General features: G+C 38.9%; 3 protein-coding genes across 7 annotated transcripts; 1 reads left to right on the top strand and 2 right to left on the bottom strand.

Annotated features, from left to right (window-relative positions):
• Positions 1-1,786: 1,786 nt before the first annotated feature.
• bpgm (2,3-bisphosphoglycerate mutase) lies at positions 1,787-5,083 on the bottom strand. Its single transcript, XM_027013848.2, has 3 exons — positions 5,003-5,083; positions 3,665-4,282; positions 1,787-3,252 (listed from the first exon to the last, which is right to left on the bottom strand). Exons 2-3 carry the CDS (start codon positions 4,266-4,268, stop codon positions 3,071-3,073), a joined length of 786 nt encoding a protein of 261 aa, XP_026869649.2. The 5' UTR covers positions 4,269-4,282; positions 5,003-5,083; the 3' UTR covers positions 1,787-3,070.
• An 11,043-nt stretch (positions 5,084-16,126) lies between these two features.
• On the bottom strand, positions 16,127-19,473 carry LOC113579762 (troponin I, slow skeletal muscle-like). Of its 5 annotated transcripts, none has more exons than XM_035531927.1 (8): positions 19,441-19,473; positions 18,111-18,142; positions 17,966-17,969; positions 17,733-17,774; positions 17,470-17,601; positions 17,279-17,368; positions 16,907-17,080; positions 16,127-16,782 (listed from the first exon to the last, which is right to left on the bottom strand). In XM_035531927.1, exons 2-8 carry the CDS (start codon positions 18,119-18,121, stop codon positions 16,696-16,698), a joined length of 540 nt encoding a protein of 179 aa, XP_035387820.1. In that variant the 5' UTR covers positions 18,122-18,142; positions 19,441-19,473; the 3' UTR covers positions 16,127-16,695. The 5 variants fall into 5 exon arrangements, with proteins under 5 accessions (XP_035387820.1, XP_035387822.1, XP_035387821.1 ...); XM_035531929.1 differs by having other exon boundaries at positions 19,427-19,467; XM_035531928.1 differs by having other exon boundaries at positions 18,111-18,158; positions 19,441-19,465.
• A 1,846-nt stretch (positions 19,474-21,319) lies between these two features.
• On the top strand, positions 21,320-24,541 carry LOC113579733 (interleukin-17 receptor A). The gene is made up of 9 exons (XM_027013872.2): positions 21,320-21,470; positions 22,015-22,139; positions 22,243-22,363; positions 22,468-22,515; positions 22,634-22,794; positions 22,926-23,000; positions 23,082-23,151; positions 23,260-23,415; positions 23,655-24,541. Exons 1-9 carry the CDS (start codon positions 21,320-21,322, stop codon positions 24,539-24,541), a joined length of 1,794 nt encoding a protein of 597 aa, XP_026869673.2.
• The last annotated feature ends 356 nt before the right edge of the window (positions 24,542-24,897 follow it).

Here is a 24,897-nt window from a genome sequence, read left to right as displayed (position 1 = left end):
TTATCTCTCGCTACATAAATCGAACGATTTATGCTCCGCCTTCTGTATTTATCCATCTGATTGTTCGTCGCCATTGGCAGGCTCTTCTTACAATATATATATATATATATATATATATATATATATATATATATATATATATATATATATATATATATATATATATATATATATTTTTTTTTTTTTTTTTTTTTTTCTTAAATCTTCGGATAAATCAAGGGCACGAGTGGATGAAAATTTGTATATAAGCAGCATAAGTACCGTTATGTTTGGAAGAGTTATAATATTCTTTCTACAGGACTAAATTATCACTTACCTTCTCCTATCAGTTAGGTTCATAGAACAAGGAGTAGACTGTTGCGAATTTAACATCATGTCTGTGATTCGGTCGCAGACGAGTATACGATTATCACAGCCCCGTAATGTTATTCGTGATAACATACAACTCGGAGCATTCTCATGCTATTACAAAATAATTCTACAAAGTAAATGGTGACTAAGATGTTCTGAACACTGCTCGATATATGCTTTTCTGCCGCCAAGTTCGTAGGCAAAAAAAGGTAGCAGCTGCTAAGAGTAATAACCATTGTCAACCGGTGGTCAGCTAAATGTTACAGGTATAGTGAAATAACCTCGCTATCTGGAAGAGCATGTTCCAACTAATCACAATGGGTGGTTGGTGATATTGTTTCATTTTGTAGGCTACAATTCAATGCAATTGCCCATACATGCAACACCAATAGCTCATCACACATGGACGTAATATCAGTCTCAGTAAGTTATGATTCCTTCATAGAGATCAGACACAGAACCCATTGTGTACCTGCTAGAAACCATTGCAATGAAAGGAATGGGAAAATAATTTAAAATTAGAGCCATCATAGAAGAACTTGGACAAATCTTAACTATTATAAGATACCTCAATAGTGGCCTGACAGGCAACCTTAAAACACTCATGATAAAAGCACTTGTTGGTACTTTTGTCTTTTGCCCAAGATAAAAGTACCAACTCCCAAACTGTTTGGAATTCCCTCCTTGGAGGTCCTTTTCATTAAAATCCTGGTCTGTTTTTATACTGGTACATAACAACTCACACATGTAAAAGCTGTCACAGCACTGGCTTAGAATATAACATGTTTTCATGTCAGGATGGTTATGAGATGAGTCTTCATTTCCTATCTTAAAAAGTCATCCACTGAAAACTGCATTTTTAATAAGTCTCAATGTTTTTTGAAGTAGAAGGCTGAGCATAATAAATGTGTACCCATGAAGATTAATATTTTTAAAAATGTCCTCTGGTATGCCTTGAACATTGAACAAACTTTGGAAGACTTGTAAAGAATGTCTTACCATACCCAGAGATTGCTATCTCATACAGAATCCTGTTTTATGAGCACAAAAATATATTTGCCAATAAATCTACAGCATTATATTGCAGGCCAACTTAAACAAATTACTTATATGCTGTAAATGTTGTACATGTAAGGAAACTTTATTTGTGCCATAAATGCTTTCTCTGAAAATATCAAATTCTCATTTCGTCCCACTCCTATGCAGAATATATTGCAGACTGTCAGCAATATCTTTGTCGAATATTAGTGCAAATCAACACCTTCAGCTCCTGAGGTACTTTCAATAAGATGTTTATGTGGGTATTGTGATACATTTGAATCAGTTAGAAGCACATCTTAATTCCACTTGTTATTAACATTTTACAAATTTAAGGAAATTCTTTTTGGGGTTTTTCCCCATTTTGAACAAATCGAGACCCTTGGGAAGAACAAGGTCACACTGCACCTCACGATTTAATCAGTGTTTTTACTGCATTTGCCACTTTAGAGCAACAAGGATAACCATGTATCACTACCAGTCATAAATAAAACAGTTCTGAAACTATAACATCTAGTGCAAAAAAGGGTCATGGATGGCATTTACTATAAATACAGTACAGCAGTTTGTGACATCAAGCCAAACATGACACATACGCACAATCTGACAAAGACATACAGGAACACGACAACCTAAAGCTTTCTAAAATAAACAAACAAAAAAACCCTTCATCTTTACACATCTTATGCACTTGTATCAGTAAACGTATTAGCATGTATGAACTAATTTGTATTAAAAGAAGCTTAATATAGGTCATATATGAGTTTCTAACACTTAATAAATCTGTCCTCTGCACAAAATAAGACCTTTTTTTACAACATTTTTCCCCACCATTAATAAATAAACAAATACTATAATAATTTACCAGGTGGGTAAATGTGCCTCCTATTAATATTTAATATGCAAAAAAAACAAAACAAAAAACAAAAAACAAACAAACAAAAAACCCCACAACCCTTTATACTGTTATATACTGTATAAAATATGTGAGCATGGTATGTTTCTATCCAAAATAACTTCAGTTGTATAATGCAAGTGCATAGGTGGGAATAGGCTTATTTATTGTGTCTGGAAAGAACTGTCCAAACTGGCAGTCCTGCTGAGGTACAATTTGTATTTAAGTGCATAACTGTTTAAATTCTGGCTATAGCAGTGCAATCTCTTACTAAAAAAATTTAAAATTTAGCTAAAAAACAAATGAGTGAAAACAAAAAAGGTATTGATGTGTATGGGATACTTTGATTGTTATTTTTTAAGACATGCATGTTTTACAATTTTCAAAGACTGATCACCACATAAAAAGCCAAGCTGCAACCAATCTTTACCATAGTCTTATTGTTATAGTTATACATCAACCCCTGTACTCTAGTCCACAAAATTTGAGACCTTTTACCAATGTAAAAACTATGTGCTGATTCTTCCCCTTCTATATAATCACTGAGCAGAATCCTATTTAAGCACCACTGCCTGCCTGATTTCTGCCAAATTCATCTGTACTGACACTCGTGTCACTAATCACTATTCTGCCCATTTCGCCACAGGAAAAATGTATAGTGTAACTATCCTCCACCTTTCACATATGTTTTTCAGTGCATAATAACAATTAGGATATCTCTTGTAACTGCCATTTCTATCAGTCATATCACCACTAAACAGAAAAGGCAAACTTCTTTAAATGAAATTATGACTTGTTTCCCAGGTTGACCTTTCCCTGATTTTCTACATTTTTGATAGCTGTCTGAATTTTGGCTTGGTCTCCAAGGAGCTCTCGCGGTTTGACTGGCTTAAGATTTTCATCCAACTCCAGTAGAACTGGTATTCCAGTGGGGAGAGTAACATTAACAATATCTGTATCAGAAATCCCTGTTGAGAAAAAAGAAGGATGTTAACAAAAAAGAAAAGCAATTTTTATATATATATATATATATATATATATATAAAAATAATTTTTTCCGATCCCTGAAGCTCTATTCCAGGCTATTCTGACATGCTTGGTTACGTAAAAGGTGATGATGTAATGAGTAGGGCTCCGTAATACACTTATAAACAGGACAAGAGAGAGTGAGACCTATGTAACTTTATCTCCGTGACTTTTAGGGCCAGAGTAATGCAAACTCATTCCATTACTAGAGGTTACAAACTTCAAAATAAAAAGGAAAAAGGTACCATATGGTAACATATCAGCATTTAAGCAGATCTCTTGATGAAATGATTGTCTGATAAATTTCTGTAAACAACGTGAGGAAAAAGTGAGAGCTTGTAAATGATAGTTTACCTTCTAGATGTTTCAGCAAAGCTCTGCAGCTGTTTCCATGAGCTGAAATGAGGACAGTTCGGCCACTCTTGATTTCAGGAACAATGACATTATTCCAGTATGGTAAGAGTCTATCTAGCACTTCCTTGAGGCTCTCAGTTTTGGGTAGCTCTTCTATGGGCACATCACACGTGTTGTACCTGCGGTCATTGTAGATTTCCGCAAAATAGGGGTGCGACTCATCAATTGGGGGTGGAGTAATATCATAACTCCGCCTCCACAGCTTAACCTGCTCTTCGCCATGGTTCAGGGCCATCTCGGCACGGTTCAGGCCAATCAGCGCCCCATAGTGCCTCTCATTCAACCTCCAAGACTTTGTGATAGGAACCCACTCCTGGTCCATGGCTTGCAGCACAAGCCAGGCTGTCTGAATGGAGCGGCTTAGAATTGAAGTGAAAACGTGGTCGAACTTGTAGCCTCGGTCCTGCAGCAGCTGGCCGCACTGCTGGGCCTCAATGACTCCATTTTCACTGAGTTTCTGGTCGACCCAGCTGCAGAAGCGGTTCTCTCTGTTCCATGCCCCCTCACCATGTCGAAGCAGGAAAAGTTTGTGCTTAGACATCATGCACTGTGTGCAGCCTGAGAGGGGTTAAAGAGGAAGCCAAGTGAATATAGTTCTAGAATATGTTCCCATAAAGAATCATTCATTGTCATAGGTAAAAATTATTTAACACATTGTCTATAAGAATCATTCATTGTCATAGGTAAAAATTATTTAACACATTGTCTATATTTGTTTGCAGCTTCCTCAGTAAGATGATGGGGAACTGAGCTAACTGTTGTATGCTTCCTTATGTTATTTCTACGGGCCCCTGCTCATCTTTGTCCCATTTATTACTGACACTTTCTGACACGATGTGTGATACGTATGCGGCTAGGTGCAGTCATTTAAACAGATGTCCGTAACAGGAGCTTAAAAGCAGAAGCGCAAAGACAGGACGAAAAAGGTTACGGGTCACGGGTCACGAATGAAATGTCAAGGGCTTCCATAGCTGCCGTAGCAGCTTTCATAGATTTACACCAAAAAGCACGAACGCATACTAAATAAACTTGAGGATTTCGAAGAAATGTCAAATAAAAAACCTGTCACACCACAAATAACTAACATTGCGTTATTGTACTAGCGAGCTAACTAGCATAGCTGGGCTGTCTGCATGAAGTACCAGTGGCTTTCTGAGCCACTCATTCATCCGAGCAAAATTTCCAATAACGATTCTGGCTTTTATGTGAAGGCTCACATGCGTAATCTTTAAGTGGTTTGTGAACGCCGAAATTGCAGTCGAATTATTCGTTACTCACCTCAACACACATAAACTGTCAAGCACACAGAGCAGACGACCACTATATACGGCTGAGGCAGGAACGAACGTCAGAATCCCCTCTATTAGAAACGACGTTTTCTCTCAGCCAATGAGAACAAAATAACGCGGAACTATGGTGGCCGAATAGCGTAAATCTTTAATGTGAGTGACGTAAGAGTTATGTCGGAAATGGTCAACTCGTTTACTTATTTCACTAATCCCCGCAAAGACAGTTCTATATAGAATAGTACACAAGGTAAACGTTAGAGAGACGACAGACAGAATTCAGACCAGCCGTGGTTTTAGACCGCTTTGGCTGGGGGCAGTAAAACAACGGGTGGGCATGTTTTTAGTAATATTTTGAAAACCAGAACCATATTCATGGCTTGATTTGAGGAGGAATGCGAGCAGATGCCAATGCCCTAGTTAAAAGGAACCACGGGGGCAACCACCCCCTGGTAAAACTTATCATTTCCCTATTTACCCCTTTGTATTAATGTGGTCATTTACGATATCTGTTAGCAATAGTTTAACTATAACCATATGTGCAATTTACACACCAAGCAGTAACGGAGAGCAACATTCCGGAGCCAATAAAGAGTGGAGGCCCTTTTAAATATTATTTCCTATTTACGATCTCCTCCTACCCCAACTCACCTGGAGGCCCCCCAACAATGCGAGCCCCTCCCCTACGCCAGTGAAACCAAATTGCTTTTGAGTTTATCAGGAATTCTTCATGTCATACAACTCTCAGGGCAGTACAAACACAATTTGTCAGTAGAACCGCGGGCTTTCTGTTTGCATTGGTAACTCAGTGGAGGGTTTAGTGCATCGTGCATCTGCCTTGGATAACACTACAAATATTGCAAGATCAATTGACTTTTTTGAATAATTTAAACCGTAGACAGGATTAACCAGTGAAAGATGTTTGGAGTTAATACAACTGAAAATGTGTCCTTATAATCTTAGGGGATTGTCTTGATATCAATTTAAATAAAAGTTAAAACGTTATATAAAACGTTATGTCGTCAGCTGCATCGTCAAGACGTGAGCTAAGATAAATTAACGAGATATTACAGATAACAGTGTGGCTAACGCTACATTACATCTGTGCATTTAAAGCACATAAAGCATTAAAAAGTGATACATAGTGACACATACATTTCTGTTTGTAAAAATGACAGAAAGTCTAAACATGAGTATATTGCACATTATAGTTCCCTAATTTACACACCCACACCCTGAAGGGAGGGGAAATTATGTTAAAATGCTGTTTGTCGACTACAGTTCAGCATTTAACACTATCATCCCCTCCCTACTCACTACTAAGTTGGGGGATCTAGGACTGCATACATCCCTGTGCGACTGGATCTCCAACTTCCTAACAGACAGACCACAATCAGTACGGGTGGGCAACTGCGCCTCATCCACCCTCATCCTCAGTACTGGAGCTCCTCAGGGTTGTGTCCTAAGCCCCCTGCTCTACTCACTGTACACCCACGACTGCACAGCCACTTCCAGCTCCACCATCATTGTCAAGTTTGCTGACGACACCTTTGTCATGGGTCTGATCTCGGACAACGACGAGAGGGCCTACCTGGAGGAGATTATACACCTGGAAAACTGGTGCCAGGAAAATAATCTCCTCCTAAACGTCAGTAAGACAAAGGAGCTGATCGTGGATTGCAGCAAGAAGCAGGAGCGGCACTACCAACCTGTGAGGATCAGTGGAACCATGGTGGAGAGAGTAGATAGTTTCAGGTACCTTGGTGTTCACATCTCGCAGGACCTGTCCTGGTCCTGCCATACCAACTCCCTGGCAAAGAAGGCTCGTCAGTGTCTTTACCACCTCAGATGCCTAAGAGACTTCAGACTGCCCTCCAAGGTACTGTGGAACTTCTACACCTGCACTATCGAGAGCATCCTCACGGGGAACATGACAGTCTGGTTTGGGAATAGCACCAAGCAGGACAGACAAGCACTCCAAAGGGTAGTGCGTTCAGCAGAGCCCATCACTCACACGGAACTTCCTGACCTGCAGACCATCTACTACAAGCGGTGCCAGACCAAGGCCAGGAGGATTGTGAAGGACCCCACCCATCCCAACAATAGACTCTTCTCTCTGTTGAAGTCAGGGAGGCGCTTTCGCTCCCTGAAGACCAAGACAGAGAGATTGAAGAGGAGCTTCTTCCCACAGGCCATTCAGGCCATGAATCAGGGAAACTGATAAACTGTGGGGACCACCACCACCATGTAACATAACTGTATAACTGTATATATATATATATATATATATATATATATATATATATATATATATATATATATATATATATATATATATATATATATATATATATATATATTCAATTACCTTGTAACACAACTGTAAATATGTCATGTTATTCTACAAAACGGATCTGTACATTCTGTACATTGTGTACATATATACACAACCATATACATTGTACATTGTGTATATAATCATAATATACATATATTGTACATAAATTGTTAATATATTTTGTACATACATAGTATATATATATTTCTCTTTGCATATATATATTTCACATATATAGAATATCTATATTTCTCTATGCACCCCTGTTTTCTTTTCCTCAGTTTGGACGGAGCACTCTCAACCATTTCACTGTGAGTTATACTGTGTATGACTATGTATGTGACAAATAAACCAAACTTGAACTTGAACTTGAACTCATACCTGGATATGGTAATAATCTAGCCTCTCTTTCTACAGACGTAATCCTACCTCTGATGTCATGATGTTATTGAGCCTCAACCCCGTCTGAGCTACCATGGCTATTCCTACCAACCCCTAATATCGCCTGCTGTAGCCCACCACACCTTCACCCCATCCAACTACTCTCCGTTGCCCTTAATGGACATTCTCTTGCAGAATGGGTCTTAGACACATGCACACCATCCGGACAAGACTAGAAAGACATATTGTCCCTAGAAACACATTATTTGCTTATTCTTTAATTTTCTATTTATTTTTCTTTTAAAATTGTTATTAATGTGGTGAGAGATGTTGGCCAGAAGAGGATCCCCCCCCCCCCCCTTTGAGTCTTGGTTTCTCTCAAGGTTTCTTCCTCATGCTCTAGGGAGCTTTTCCTTGCCTTTGGCTTGCTCACTGGGGGCTTGGACGTGAACATTTGTAAAGCTGCTTTGTGACAATACCTGTTGTAAAAACGCTATATAAATACATTTTTATTTTTATTTTATTTATATGAAGAAGTCTATTACAAGAATATAATGAAGTGATTTGTCTATTTTTTAGCGCTTTAAATGTTGCATATATGAAACCAAATCACCGACATTTAACAGGATTTTACATTCCCATTTCTCAAAATTCCGCCATTAAAAACACTTGAAAGTCATTTTATGGATACATGAGAAAGTATGTTTTAAAAATGTAGTGGAGTGATTTGGTAACACTTTGATTTATTTATATTATATTGGTTCAAAAAGTGATATATTTAGTGGAAAGTGTTCTCCAAGAATAAAGCAGAGTGAATTGATAACAATTTAATTTGTGTTTTTTTATGGAATTTTAAAATATACTGTAGTGAACTGATTAGCCATTTTTACAATATTGCAGTATATTTTCTCACAGGAAAAACATACGGAAATCATATCATGGGTAGCCTAGCTAAGAAGGAGATGTTCATAAATATAGTGCATTTAATTGAAAAGAAATTGATTTTAACCGGGAAGTTTGAATTTCCAACAAATTTAAGACTTTTCTCTTCTAAAGTTTTGGCCAAAGGTTTTGAGACTAGCACAAATTTTGGTTTTCACAAAGTTTGCTACTTCAGTTTTTATGTTGGCAATTTGCATTAACTCTAGATTGTGAAGAATGATCAGATTAATTGCAATCAATTGCAAAGTCATTTCTTGCCATGAAAATGAACTTAATCACAAAAATTACTGCATTCCAGCAATTGCATTTCAGCCTTGCCACAAAATGGCCTTATAACATCATTTCAGTGAGCTTCTTGTTAGCTCAGGAAAAAGTATTAAACAGGACAAGGCATCTGATATCACTGTCATGCTAATTAGAAGAGCAGACTGGTTGCTCTAAAAGTGTGGTGGTGCTTGATGTTTTCTTATGTTAACCATGGTTACACCAAGGAAACATCAAAAGGGCTTCACAGGCAAGGACATTGCTGCTTGTACCTAAGTCATTCATTTATTAAATCATCAAGAACTTCAAGGAGAGAGGAACAATTGCAGTGAGGAAGGCTTCAGAGCATCCAAGAAAGCACCAGGACCGTCTCCTAAAGAGGATGCAACTATGGGATTGAGTCAACCCCAGTGCAGAGCTTGCTCATGAATGGCAGAATGTAGGTGTGAGTGCATCTGGATGTACAGTGAGGCGAAGGCTTTTGGAGGATGGCTTGGTGTCAAGAAGGGCAGCAAAGAAACCACTTCTCTCCAAGAAAACCATCAAGGACTGACTGATATTCTGCAGGAAGTATAGGCATTGGACTGCAGAGGAATAGTTTAAAATGATTTTCTCTGATGACGCCCCCTTTAGACTATTTGGGACATCTGGACAAATTATTGTCTGTAGAGAAAAAGGTAAGCAGTACATGAGTTCTGTGTCATGCCAACATTGAGGCATCCTGAGACCATTTATGTGTGAGGTTGCTTCTCATCCAAGGGAGTGGGTTTGCTCAAAGTTTTGCCCAAGAATATTGCCATGAATAAGGAATGGTATCAAAACATCCTCCAAGAGCAACTTCTTCCAATGATCCAGGAGCAATTTGGTGATGAACAATGTTTTTTTCAGCATGATGAAACACCATGTCAAAGGCAAAAGTGAAAACCAAGTGGCTTGGTGAACAAAAAATTGGAATTTTGGGTCCATGGCCAGGAAACTCCCCAGATCTCAATCCCATTGTGAAACTGTGGTCAATCCTCAAAAAGAGGGTGGACCAACAAACACAGAAACTGTGATCAACTCCCAGCACTGATTAGGTAAGAATCGTTTGCCATCAATCAAGATTGTGCCCAGAAGCTGATATCCAGCATGCCAAGGCAAATTGCAGAAGTCTTAAAAAAGAAGGGTCAACACTGTAAATATTAAGTCTTTGCTTAAACTTTATGTATTTGTCAAAAAGTTAAAAATAAAACTTATGAAGTGCTTATAATTGTACTTCACCATATAAACAAATGACAAAAGGATCTAAAAAAAATTGAGGCAGTAAACTTTGTGAAAACCAAAATTTGTCAGGCTCAAAACATTTGGCCATGACTGTACATATGTTTTAACACATTTTTTTTTGATGCAATAGACCTCTCTACAATATGTTTAACAGAGCTGTAGAACACATTCCTTTTTGATTTTCAATCTTTGCACTAAAAGTGTGAGAAACGTTCCTCCTATGTTGTACAAGATATAGGCATGCACTTAACCCTTCAGTGTAAATAGCACAACCACACTTTTTGGCAGATGGAGTGACAATAATGAACCCTTGTATATGCAGTCTATATATATATATATATATATATATATATATATATATATATATTATATATGGGTGGTCTTTTTTCCTTCAAGCTTGGGTCCTTTACCAGAGGCCTGGGAGCTTGAGAGTCCCGCGTAATATCTTAACTGCACCCAGGACTGCACTCTTCTGAACAGAGATCTGGGATGTTGTTCCTTGGGTTTGTTGGAGCCATTCTCTTGGTCTGGGGGTCACAGCCCCTAGTGCTCCAATTAGCACGGGAACCACAGTTGCCTTCACCCTCCACATCTTTTCGGGATTGCCACTATAGCCTATCACTATAGCTGTTATGTGCTGGATTATCTCAGGGGCATCTTTGTACAGCCTGCATCTGGGGTCCTGGCTGGTGCGGTAAATCCCAGCATCTACTGATCTTGTATTCAGAACTTGTTCAAGAGCTGTCATGATTAATGCCTCCGTAATGTCTTCAGTCCATCCTTTGCCAGCCATTGGTAGGATTTCTCCATATCAGCCACTTCCAATATTTGACTGTGGTACATACTGTGCAGATGGTTTATCCTCCCATGATGGTTCCTGCTCCTTCTCATTTCCATCCTCCTCAGGTTTCTGCTGTCTGAGGTGCTCACTAAGTGCGTCATCGCTTGGGGTCAACATTCTGGTGTACTCCTGGATGGATCCTGGTTGACACTGAGTAGTCCTTGGCCTGCCTCCTTCTGCTTAGTGTACAGACTCAGTGTGTTGGATTCTGGCTGAAACCCTCTATGCATTGTGAGGAGGTTCCTTGTCTTGATGTCAGTTGCTTCTATTTCCTCCATAGGCCAGGTTATTATGCCAGTGGTGTACCTAATGATTGGTATGGTGTGTAGGTGTTGATAGGCCAGATCTTGATCTTCCTATTTAGCTGACTTCTCAGGATGTTCCTCATTCTTTCAGGTATGTTGATGTAGTTGTTTTCACTGTGGCCTTTTTATGGTTCTCATTTGCCTGTGGGATTCCAAGGTACTTGTACCTGCACTCAGCATCTGTTATTTTGCCTTCTAGTAGTATGACCCCCTCTGTCCTAGCTAGCTTCACTCTCCTTCTAACCATCCGACCACACTTGTCCAGCCTAAATGACATTATGATGTCATTGCTGTATATTCTGGTGAGATGGATTAGTGAGTCGATGGCTTGTTCACTTCTGGCATATGGCTTGATGTCCTCTATGTAGAGGAGGTGGTTGATGGTTGCATCATTCTGTAGCTGTTATCCATAGCCACTCTTGATAATCTCACCAAGGGGTTTCAGGCCTGTGCAGATCATGGCATTTCCTTGGTAAGTCCCACACTTGTTGGTGACTTGTTATTGGCTAAAAGTCAGTCTCTAGGGTCATCTTCCACAGCTCCATTGACTTCTTGATGAAGGCTCTTAGAGTCCAATTGATATTATACAGCCTCAAACATTTCAGGATCCATGTATGTGGCATTGAATCATAGGCTTACTTGTATTGTGTCTGTCTGGTCTTACAGTCTTTTATTCACCAGTAGCTGGTGATTGTCTCCTCTGGTGTTCTTGTCAATGCCTTTCAGGGCTCTGCTCATGCATTGAGTCATGTGCCTACTCATCTTAGCTGCAAGGATGCTTGACAGGAGCTTTGATGTTGTGTAGAGGCAGGTTATCACCCAATAGCTGGATACAGCTGTCCCTTCTGGGGCTCCTTCAGTATCAGGACTGTCCAACCTTCAGCTTACAATTCAGGGTGTGTTCTATTTATTAGCAGCTGTCTCATTTGTGCTGCTACTGGACTACTGGAACAAATGCAAGACACTCATTACAAGAGTATAGAATAGAGGATTGTTGGAATGATACTAAACAAGCAACCCCAGGCTTCGGATAGAGGATCTGAGCTTGAAGGAAAAATCCACCTGGAGGAGGTGCACTTGTGCATGCTGTAACATGCTGATGTTTTTGCCTGTTTTATACTGACATCTTTAGGTTTATACAAGAATTGCTTTAGGTCACAATCTCAAAGTAAATAATGCTTCTAATGTACGATGCTACAGCTCACACAACACAGCACAGAGACACGTGTGTGTGCACTTTTGCAATGCAGACATTCAGCCCAAGCACTCCGCCAGGAGGTAATCTTGAACCTTTTTTTCTGTGAGATTTGGAAAATATGGCTTATATGTGGATAAACTGATTTATCAATTGTAATATTAAAAGATCATAGTAACCTCATGTGCAATCATTCAAAAATTATTGCCCTGTTTCAATAGCAAAATATATGCACCCACAGTTTCCCTTGTGGTTTCTAGTTATAAAAAAATTGTAATGAATATCATCTAAGGCAAATGTATTTAGCTCATAAAGTCATATAATTTCTGTCAATTTTAATGTTAAATCAAGCCAAAAACAAACCTAAAATGTGATTTTGCATCTCTCCCAGTAGAATTTATTCATTTTTTTATGGAGTTATAGAGAATTATAGAGAAAAAAGGCAAAGAAGAAGAAGATGATGATGATTATATTATTATTATTATTATTATTATTATTATTATTATTATAATTAATAATTCCATATAAATTATAAAAGGGGAAACCATTGTACAGTCCCAAGCATTTCATATAAGATTAATGTGTTTTTTAAAAAAGCAAAATTGTGAGAAAATTACATTTTATTCTTCCAGCTAACTCAACAGATTTGATCATTTATCCACTTATGAAACTATGGAAACAATTTGCAGGAGAATATATGAATAAATAAATTTATTTTCTAACTGATGTGAATGGCAGTAATTGGATCTTTAGTCTGTTGACTTCTTATCATTTGTCATCGACACAGTGGAGCCACTCCTGCACTCCAGAGTTTCAGCATAGGTGAAAATCTCTGTGGATTGTAAACAATTTTCAGAGGCATCTGAATAAATGAAGTATGGTCTGCTACCTCATTTGTTTGGAAGCACTGATCTAGACCAATGTTTTAGTAATGAGATGCAATAACAGTGCAACATCCCTTAATCCAATAATGATTTGATGCATGCAGTCCGTTAAAAAACAGCATCTATTACTGGTTCTGATACTTGCCAAATAAACTGTTCAGGTTGTAATTGTTGAAATAAGACAAACCTGCTGGAGAAAGACAATGCAGGAGAGTGTGACCTGACAGAGGGAAATCATTTAGATTTATAGTGTCTAACACCCATGTGAACACTTCACTTCAAATATACCTTTGTCTTCCAAACAGGGTTCATGCTAGAAAGTTCTGTATAAACCTGTATCACACACCTATGCTGTGGTGTGCAAGAGAGTTTTAAGTGGCCAGTGATGACCTGGCATTTAGTAGATCAGGCACTTATTAGACAAGGCTTGTAAGGAGCATTCCAAAGCTCTAGTGAAGGTCATGGTCAGATTCAAATGATACACTCTTACATAATACATTCTATAACTACTTCAGTGATGTGTTGCTTAGCATCTGATGTATGATGCCCAAAGTTTTTTTGTTTTGTTTGTTTTGTTTTTATGACAGTGTTTCCAGAGGTGACTGAGATCTCGATGCCAATATAACAATATAATATTGTTGCCAATATAACAGTGCGTGTGTATATGGCAATAGGAGCGCCACTTTGGTTACCACAGTGCTGCAAGTTCAGATCAAAAAGGTCAACCACTGAGAATCACTACAACATTAAGATTTCCAAGCGCATTGGACGACAGCAGCAGCTGACTGGGATCAGAGCCATGTAAATCACTTGTTTTATTTAGACAATAGTGAGCAGGTGGAAGCACAGTCTTATAGTAATATGAGATGCTCTATTTGGAACTCATTCAAGGGTGTCCATGACACTAAATTAGGTGGGTTAACTGTTGGTCCTAGGCCACTTTCTTATTTTTAGTTCTAATTTCTGTGTGTAACAGTGGAACCATTGCTTCTAGTCCTTTACTTAAAATGGTGATTTCCTACAATAACTTTACATTATCAACCTGGCCACAGAAGCCAGCTGAAACATTGTGCTAATGACACTATAGAGTTAAAGTAATGCAAACCCCGTAGCACAACCCTGACCCTGACCCACTGACCTTTCAAAAGCTTACCTTTCAAAACCTTAGTGTTTGTAAAGGTTAACCATATATCTGTACTATTCCTGATGTGTGGTTTGACATGCAGGTCTATATTTTTTAAGTTTCAGATACAGCAAAGAATAGCTGACATATAGTGACATATACCTGACCACAGTGATGGTCACAAACAAGGTCGAGCCTTAGTGTTGAATTACTGAACTGAGTATTTATTTGAAACAAAAAGAACTAGTAAGACATCACAGAATAAATATTTACAAAGACATTGGTATCGAGACTCAGTGACAGTGGAAAGCAAAATAAAAGGGTTTCTGAATGTTTTCTTATCCTTCTTCTGTGGCAGTGACATTTTATTTTTGATGTTGTATAAATCAACATATTCATATTATACATTAATATTGATTTATGGTATACTGTTAAATGACTATTACCAAGACCTTACATGGAAGTTTCCTTTTCAGAGTTGCATGAACAGACATGAAGCAACCTCTAAATCTTCTTGCCCACCACCATGCACCCTTGACACAAACACTGATGTCATGGTCACCTGGGAGAATGTGTAGACCTGAATGTCAGCAAGGGTCAGTTGAGAGAGTAGTAAGACACAGGTAAGAATTCATCATGCAAGACTGAAATATATGTTTTATTAAGAAATTTAGTTATTATGTAGTGTATGGTTTTCAGGTTTTAATATAAAGGTAATAATAAGAGGCAAGCAATGTTTTTTTTTTACTAAATCTGATCAATCTGTTAAGAATACCCAGGTTTACCTTTTATTATTAAATACCTATAATATAATGAATACCATCAATTTCCTTTTATGTCTGAAATTTCTCGAGGTATTTATTTTGGATTACTCTCACCAGTATAAATGACCTCTAAGAGCAACATCCATATTGTACACAGTATTAAAAAGTGGATTGTTTTTTCTCAAAGAAATATATATTCAACTATATTAACTTCTTACACTGACCTCTATTTCAAGTCTGTAAAATGTTTAAGTTGTAAGAACATACCAGATGTGTCCAGGCAAACCCCAAGTAAATGAGCTGTGTGCTAAAGTGCCAGCTGATGATGGAACCTCAAGCAAGTTTTATGGGTTCAGTAGCCTTCTGTGAGTGGCTCACTAAAATAGGCTAGACCCCTTGAAGCTCACTTTACTTAGAAGTATCACAACACAGATGCAATTCAATGCCCACGAACTGGGCCCCTTACTTTTCCCATTGTTTGACCCTACAAGGGACAGGAGCCTTGAGTACAGCCTGTGCATACACACATACATACACACACACACGCACCACTTTATCACAGGCGAAGTGGCTACAAATGAAAATAATCTGAATATTTTCTAGGGTTACATTTTTCATGGAGAGTATTCCAGAAAGGAAGTACATTAATGTTTCATAGCCAATCCTGAATTTGTAGCATAGCAGTAAACAGAAGACTGCTGACATGCACAAACATTCACACATTTATCCAAGAGAAAGCAAGCATATAGGAACATCCTGGGATTAAAAATAGTACATGTCAACAAAAAACACCACCCTTATTTAATCTGAACGTTACATTGTGTTTAATTGTGGAATGCCATTACAATGTGGATTAAAGGATTGTAGTATTGGACATCCTTTAAGATAGTCATCACAAGGTCATAAACAATTTATCAGTTTCTAACCAGCATTAAAGTATTGCTGACATACACTTTGCATTTATGCAGGCTTTCAATGCACAGAAATATTATAGTGCTTCTGTGCCAGTAAATCGATATAGACTAAATATATGCTAGCAATTGGCTGCTTGACAAAGGGGTCAGTATACATTGAGATTCTAGGTACAATAACTTCACCCAACAGAATAAAAACATAGACATCACTGATACGAATATTTTTATGTAGATAGATACATTTGTGATCGTATGTGCGCAGCTTTGATTTTCTCTTTAATATTTCAATTTCCACAAACATAAACGAAGTCCTGTTTTTTTTCTTGTTTGTTTGTTTTTTTGTTGTTCAAGCCACCAATTAGTGACGAATTTGACAATAGAAAAATAAAAATACCACATCAATGTCCCTTCTGACATTTTTACCCTTGACAGTGAAGCGTCCCTGCTGACCTTGGTCCTCTCGTCTGCCCCCTACTGGCCTGCATCAAACAGCTTCTTCCTGCCCTCCATGCCAGACATGGCCTCCACGTTCTTACGCCAGTCAGCCACCTCCTCTTTCTGTTCAAAAGGTGCACATAATGAGAAGTGCTCTTCTTACTGACACCATGAAGGCAGAGCGGCTGGTTCATGACATGGTTCTCTCAGTAGGAGAACCGTTGAGTGGTTACTGAGGAAGGCCTACCTTCTCCTCCTCTTTCTTCACTGTTTTAAGGTTGGCTTTGAAGTCAGCCTTAGAGGATATTTTGGATTCAGTCAGGGCATCCAGCATGGCATCGGCGGATTTTTTCACCCTCTTCAGTTTGGTTCTGGTCATGGAGCCCTTCATCTCGCTGATCTTCTGCATCAGGCTCTGGATCTACAGTGGCACAGGTTTCATGCTACTGCCATGTAGCACATTACATGGGCTAATTTCCTTCATTTGAAAGGATAACTGATCCCTGTTCATTTATAGCCATCTAGTAACAGTTGTGGTTTAGCATAAATTATTTCCACTGATCCTTCAAGAAAAGACCTACTCACACACACACCATGACGTGACAGCATAATAAGTCACCTCCTTCCCATTTTTGTCCACTTTAACTTCAAGGTCATATCGTGCTTCATCTGTAATTTCAATCTTGCGATGGAGATCTTTGCAGATCTCCTGAGAAGGAAGTTTCATAACAGTTAGAAACTGTGTACTGCACGGTGAGCGCAGCCTAGACATACACCCACGGTTGGCAGCGGTTCAGCTATAGTGGCTACCTGCAGCTCTTGAACAGAAAGACCAGAGAGGTTGAGTGGAGGAGCCCTTTCCTTCAAAGCACTCTCCCTCTCACACTTGCGCTGCTCTGACTCTGCCACAAGCATGGAAGTTGCTTTCACCAGCAGCTTGCTCTGTTGAGAGAACAGATCAAACGATGGCCTGTAATTGGTGATCTCAGCAACATGGTACACGGTTTCACATGCATTCTGTGAGGGGCACTTATGTGCACCGTTCAGGTACTCTGTTTACTAACAGAGCTTACTTTTAAAAGTTGTCGGCGTGTGGCTGAGTACTTGCTCTTTTTCTGAAAGTGAAAACAAGAAAATATATTGTTGATGACATGCAAATTAATACATTTTTAAATGTATTTTATGTTGACATTTTAAATGTATACTTAATTTTTTTACATTTGTTTTATTGTTTTAATTTATTACATTTTATTGCAATATAATACAACTGTAAATTAGAAGACTTGAATTTAACAAGGTGACTTACCGGTCTGGGTTATTATTATTAAAAAAGATAAATAAGACATTGATTGTTTGATTACATATTGATTGATTGGATAAGTAACATTTATAAATGTAATGTTTGACAAATGGTATATATGTCATAAACTGGGAACAGGTTAAAATCTTACCCTTCAGACATAGCTGTGGTTCTCCAAGTTCCCTGTGAGTAAAGTATTCTGAATAAACACAACATTATTTACTTAATAGCAGGCACACAAATGTTAGTCACACCAATTAATTTATCTAAAGTTATAATCTAGGTCATTAAAATTAGCAAATGTCTGGTGATGACGAGAAGACTGTTCAGTGAGTAGGACCGTGCCACCTCCATGTGCAACTTAATGATTAGGAAACATTGTTTGCTTGACCACTTGGCCAAAGAACAAAACAAATGTGTCAGATTCATGACTGGATGGAAAATGCTGTGACTACGTCGAGAATGAGCAATGTCTTAAGGCCCCTGTTGTCAACTGCCTGAATATAGATGCAGCACATGATGTGCAGTAGCCTGTCCTGCTCGGCATGCTCATCTATGTTGTACAATATCTGCTTAGTTCTAGGCCAGGAGATGTTTGTTCCTGCCTGACTATATTTGAACATTGCTACCGTGCCTTTCTTTCTTCCAGAGTGAGCAGCTGCAGCCTTGACACCACTAGATCACCACCATGAAAACCATAAAGATCTTGGCTACAAGGACTGAGATCATAATAGAGGTAGTAATAAGACAGAACCCTGCCTGTCTTTTGCTCTAACAGTGCAAGTGGAAGCCACTGTGTAACTGTTATCATTTGATTGTGTACTCAGAAGAAATTTCCAATTTGCAATGTAAATGAAGTTGCACAAATGCATCCTTTTGTGCCACTTCATCTAATTTCCTTTAGATTTCCTTTAATAATACATTTTCACATTTACAGAGTTCACAGAAGACCTACATCCCAGGCCTGCACCATTCCTGTGAGAAAATCTCTCCTTTATAAATCAACAAGCCCTTCAGAGACCATAGCACCATGACTTTCACATGAGGCAGTGATTGACAGAGATGCTTATTCCAACACATAAAAACAGAACAGAAAAGAAAGTGGGAGAAGGTAAGAGCTTCTCCAGGTGACATCTCCACCCATGCTGCCAACCCCTGGGGCTCCCATTCACCAAACAACAGCGCTGCAACTGGCATCACGGTCCATGGCTGAACAACACGCTGAAGTGTCCGGATATGCTTCCGCACACGGCAGGCTGTGTTTGGGCCAAACTGACTGTGAAATGATCCAAACCAGGCGCAAGGTTCCAAACCACTCATTCCCCAATCCAAGTCCAAAAGCCTGCTGTAAATCAGCCCGTCAGTCCGTGCAGTTAATTTTCCTAGATAACATTTAGCAAGTTAATTCAAATGAGCCTATGACAAAATCTCAGATCCAACCTTGTTTAAACAGATAATGAGACAGACCTTTCTTAACCTACCTTGGACCCAAAGAGAACCAGGCTGAGTGAGCTCTGTGGTGAAGCCAGAGAAGAAAAGGCCATTTATGGCTTTTTAGGACAGATTTATGGTTCTAATCCCTTCTGTGAATGGCTCACTAAAATAGACCTCCTGCTATGCTACACTCCCTCTCATGTGTGCAGAAACACCTTGGAGAGATGCCGGTCAACTCTGATTCCATTGTTTAACATGGAATTTTTAAGGGCTCCTACAAGCAGACACACACACACACACACATATGAGTATCCCTGCCAGGGGCAATTATTAATCTTTCACATTTTCACAAAGAAAAGTAAAATAAAAATATAAAATATCAGAAACAAAATTACATGTATAAACAGTGTTCCATACTTCATGTGCATAGTAAATGAAATAAAAAAAAATAAACATAATGTCAACATAATGACATGCTATTATTGTAACACACATGTAAGTACAATCCATGTTAAGGTTCATAGTCTATCACCAATGACCTTTAAAGAATGATAAATTGTAAATATTAAAAATGAAGAGGCATTATTTATGGCCTGTCATTCCTGAGTCTGAAGATCATGAAAGCAGAACTTGTATTATGCTTGGTAACCTGATTTTTGTATTCAGAATACTCACAATTAAAACTAATGCAGTACATTTTGTAATATGAATGGTATGGAGGTCTTTGGAGCTGTTTATAAGCATGACATGCTCCCTGGCAGTGGAGTGATGGCTGTAAGCTCTAAAATGCTTTTATAAGCTTTAGCGATTTACACCTGCAGGCTGTGGGGCCTTCTCAAATCCTTTGATGAGTACTGGCATGTCTCCTGGATATATGAATTGTCAACAGAACTTTTTATAAATTTCGTATTTATTTATTTAACATTTTGTACAATAAATATCTGCAGTGTGTAAACTGAAATTCATTTATATGCAAAAATAAAATAGAATTAAAATTAAAAATGACTTCTGAAGCCAAGAACAATATCTGAAGTCTATTACCCAAATTACAATGAAAGCTTTGAATTACCAAATATCGCAATGATTGAAAGCATATTTCACCAATAAAACAGTCACAACTTCAAAATTGTACTGTTGCTGCCCTCTAGTGTGCATTTATGTTAATACAGAGCTATGGAAATTTGACTATCTTGTGATAAGTAAGCATACTATACATCACTACTACTATACATACTATACATATATTCTGGTAATTTGAGTTCACCACATCAACACATTTGATATATATTAAAAATATTAAGGCGAGTAAATAACTACGTTGTCAATGTAACTATAGGCTTTAACAGTGCTGGGTGTGGGAAGGGTTTGTTTTTAGCTGTGCTTGGATAGTTAGAAAAGTAGCTTCCCTGCACTAGCACCTTAAGCTAAGGCCATTTATTTCACATGATCACAGGGGCAAAATTTCCTCTGCAGAGTTATCTGATCTCTTCATTTCCTGCTTACCAAGAGAACACTTCTTAGCTGCAACCTCAATGACGGCTCATTCTATGACGGCTCATTTAAATGTTGCCTTAGTAAAGTAAAGTGATCCTTTAAAAGAAAAATGATGTTTTTTGTCTCAGTGTTGCTGATGACAGTGACAGGACAGATTTCCTTTCTCCGTGTGTTAGAGCAGCCGCCACTGCCACTGCACCAGGTGACGAACTTTTTTCTATCCATTCCTGACTATAAATGTATCTAAATGTCTTTTTCATTTAGTAAAACAAGTAATCACATAGATTGACAACCTTTACATTTTTCCTTGGCAGGAATCTTTGCCATACAATTTGAATATTAGTGAGTATTAAATGAGGTATAAATGTAACACAGTTCAAAGATATTATACATAGTGACAAAAGGAGACATCAGACTTTGTTGAACTCAGGCATGCCAAACTGTTCAGACGATGGCTGGGTGAAACCAAGGCATGAAGCTCCAAAAATGCACCCAGAGGTACACAGTGAAGTGTCAGTCAGGACAGATGCGAAAGGAGATATTGTTCCTGTGCTGTGTCTCAGGCTAACGCAGCCTTCTGATGGTAAGTCACCCTTATACAGGGGCATTGCTACCAAAATATGTTCTTTTTATGCACATATTTATACATTCCAATAATATATATGAAAGTCAGTAATATTAAGCATTATTGAGCAAAGATAAATACATTAAAAAAAAAACAAGTGCTCAGTTAAATATTGATTAATCATAAATAAGTCAGTAATATGTGTTTGGTGGAGGAATTAACCATGTCTAAAGCAGAAGACCTTTCAGTCAGGAGCACCTAAGCAGTTCGTGTCACATTGACCCAGACTCTCAGGCCTGAGCTCACAGACTCAGGTTCACAAGTCTGGGCTCACAGACTCAGATTCACTGGCCTGGGCTCACAGACCCAGACTCACTGGCCTGGGCTCACAGAGCTGGGCTCACAGACCGAGACTCACTGGCCTGGGCTCACAGAGCTGGGCTCACAGACCCAGACTCACTGGCCTGGGCTCACAGACCTGGGCTCACAGACCCAGACTCACTGGCCTGGTTTCAGGGCACTCAGCTCTGCTCTCTCCCCTTTGTTCTGCATTGTACTGCAGGGAGCATATTCAGTTTAGGAGGAAGTGAGGTGCATGTGCTTGAAGTTGCCACAGGCAGGAGCCTTTGTATTCGCTGCATTCTCAGGGACAGGCTTTCCACGATCTCAATGTCCGAACATGAGCCAGTAAGAGCAGCTAGATAGTGTGATCATACTTTTTCACAGAGTTTTTCATTTTGAGTCCTAGAACATTAATCTCTGCTTAACTGTTCTATTTTTCTTTGCACAGTGGTCTTTTGTCTTAGACCGAATTGTGATTGAGCCAGGATTGAAATATCAGATTTCTGTATCTAATTTACCAAAGCCAGATGTGGGGAGACACCCAAGAGTGCAAACTATAATAGTTCCAGGTGAGTTACAGTCAATGACCACTGCATTTTCTCTTTTGCGTCATCCCTCTCGTGTTTTATTTCACGTCTCATAGTTGAGATAATCATTTTTCATCTGTGTGAAGGGTGTGAAGATGCTGAATTCAGAAGGCTTAGAGTGTGCTTGGAGAATGGTGGGCTGTACTTATTCCATACAGCCACACAGCTGCACAAACTCAATGTTCTGTGCAGTAATTTTACAAAATCAAGCTTTTTATTTACATGCAAATGACAACTGTGGTGTAATATCAGGTAGCCTCTGGGATCCCAACCTCACTTGGTCCGTATTAGACCATGGGTGGAACGGTGGAGTGGTTGCCATGACGTTTAACACAGGACTGTTCTCTGACCTGTTCAGAGTGGCCATTCACCAGCCCGATATTCACTCCGACCTCTCACTCATGGTGTCAAAGGTATTTTCTGTTTTTAAAACAGGCAATTTGCAAAATTTATTTGTATAATTCCTACTAACTAATATGGTATTTATGGTAAAATGAGCATGCTTGAAATATAAATGATGTAAAATATATTTTTTACTTTACAGGACAACCTTACTTCAATCAGTGTCAACTTCTCTCTGGAGGCTTGGCAGTTACAACTATGTGACTTTGTCTTTGTAGTGAGTTCTAACATTTTTGACAGTCTTAGTGTTTTCCAGTTTATCTTTAATAGTAAAAAGTACTTTAATATGTTTTTACAGATTAAACCATTTTTTGTACGATGCATGAATAACTGTTTGGATTACCAACAAAATGTTCACATCTGTTCAGGTAAGTATTTCTATACATTGTTAAACAGTATCCTACAAGAATTTTGTCCAAGACTACAATCACTGTATGCTTGAGAAATATTATGCCATATCAAGATTACTTTTTCAGCTGTATCCATAATTAATTGTGTTAGACTACTCTTTATTTCAGGCAATAATTTGCCACCCAGCAACAGACACCTCATGGCTTGGATAGTGCCTGGTTTAGCAGGATTGGTGGTGTGCGCTTTTATGGCTGTTTTGCTAAATAGCAACTCAAAAGAGGGTCAGTATTACCAAACCATCCAGCACTTTATTCTTTACATAAGCATCATGTGTTAAGATTAGCATGGGAGCATTCAGTACGATAGGTTTTACTTTTATAAATGGTGTGTAATTTCAGGATTATTAATTCTTGGATGATTTTTGATTTATAGATTATTTTAAAGATTTTATTTTTATTTTACTGTAATTGGTTATTATGTGTTCGAATAACCACAGCCTGTATCTTTCAACTTTTCATAGACATGTCATCTTCTTCTCATGACGTCACTGATAAGGATGAGCCAAAGAGCATTCTCATACAAGAGCCTAGCAAAGTTCTCATCATCTACTCTCTGGACCACCCCATGTACAAGGACATCGTCTTAAAGCTGTGTGCCTTTCTAAGGGCCAAGTGTGGCACTGATGCTACTCTGGACCTGCTGGACTCCTCCTGGATCAGTACTATAGGCAGGATGCAGTGGCTGGACATGCAGAGGGCGAGTCTCACCAGGTCTTCAGACAAAGTGCTGCTTTTATGTTCTCCAGGGGTGCAGGCGAAATGGAAGGCCATGTGCAGGGGCGTCAGGGTCGTGACGAGGGAGGATGCCCGCACACCCATGGGTGACATGCTCACGCCTGCCCTCAGCCTCATCACACCAGATTTCATGCATGTTTTATCTTTCCAGAAGTACATTGTGGCTTATTTTGAGGACATCTGTAGTGAGAGGGACATTCCTGCTCCCTTTAATGTGGCAGTGAAGTACCAGCTAATGAAACACTTTGAGGAGATATTTTTCAGGCTCCTAGACAAGGAAAAGCATGAACCTGGAAGGATTAAACATGTCGAGGGCATCAGGGGGGATGAGTACCACAGCTGTCCATCTGGGAGGGCGTTGAGAGATGCCATCGAGGCGTTTCGGGCATACCAGCTGGTGAACCCAGACTGGTTTGAAATGGAGATTGTAGATGCAGATGAAGACATCACACTAGAGCAGGACGAAGATGTAAAAATCAACTGTAACCGTGTCCTTCAAAACGAGCTACAGGTCACAGAGATTGTGACTCGTGTAGTCATCAGTGAGATGACAAGTCCAAGGCACGAGCCAGAGGAGTCTTTGACTATGGTTATGCATGTCGTTCCAACATGAGCTCATGCGTATTAATTGTCAGGTGTGTACAATGCCAGGGCTAATCTTGGCTACATTTAGAGCCAAAGAGTTTTGAATAGCTTGCATTTGGATTTCTGCTGTGTGTGGAGAAGTTGCATTATTCTTTTACCAATCACTCTGCAGACATAGCTCCCTACCCTCAGCCACCCGTGTAGGAAATGGAGGAAAGCAAAGAGTCAGTGGATCTTCTTTTAGCAAGACTTATAAAAACAAACAAAAAAAAGGATATGCTTTTTTGCACCCAGGGCAATTTTTGCTGGATCAGTCCCCTGAGTACTCAGATCAGTCACACACCACACAAAGCAACAGCACTGTGGTAGCCTGCTTCCATACAG

The sequence above is a fragment of the Electrophorus electricus genome, chromosome 12 (genome assembly GCF_013358815.1).
Source record: "Electrophorus electricus isolate fEleEle1 chromosome 12, fEleEle1.pri, whole genome shotgun sequence".
NCBI lineage: Eukaryota > Metazoa > Chordata > Actinopteri > Gymnotiformes > Gymnotidae > Electrophorus > Electrophorus electricus.
Note: the sequence above shows the minus strand (reverse complement) of the source record. Positions and strands in the feature narration are given on the sequence as shown.

Bases quoted from the DNA above. Each gene is read 5' to 3' on its own strand.
- LOC113579762 (XM_035531926.1), bottom strand. From the start codon at position 18,175: ATGTTGTGTTTATTCAGAATACTTTACTCACAGGGAACTTGGAGAACC. The intron at 17,369-17,469 runs GTAGCCACTATA...CTTCCTTCTCAG, and splicing joins TTTCTGTTCAAGAGCTGCAG to GAGATCTGCAAAGATCTCCA. The intron at 16,783-16,906 runs GTAGGCCTTCCT...CCTTTTGAACAG, and splicing joins TGAAGAAAGAGGAGGAGAAG to AAAGAGGAGGTGGCTGACTG.
- LOC113579733 (XM_027013872.2), top strand. From the start codon at position 21,320: ATGCCAAACTGTTCAGACGATGGCTGGGTGAAACCAAGGCATGAAGCT. The intron at 22,516-22,633 runs GTGGGCTGTACT...GTGTAATATCAG, and splicing joins TAGAGTGTGCTTGGAGAATG to GTAGCCTCTGGGATCCCAAC. The intron at 22,795-22,925 runs GTATTTTCTGTT...TTTACTTTACAG, and splicing joins TCTCACTCATGGTGTCAAAG to GACAACCTTACTTCAATCAG.
- bpgm (XM_027013848.2), bottom strand. From the start codon at position 4,268: ATGATGTCTAAGCACAAACTTTTCCTGCTTCGACATGGTGAGGGGGCA. The intron at 3,253-3,664 runs GTAAACTATCAT...TTTTCTCAACAG, and splicing joins TTTGCTGAAACATCTAGAAG to GGATTTCTGATACAGATATT.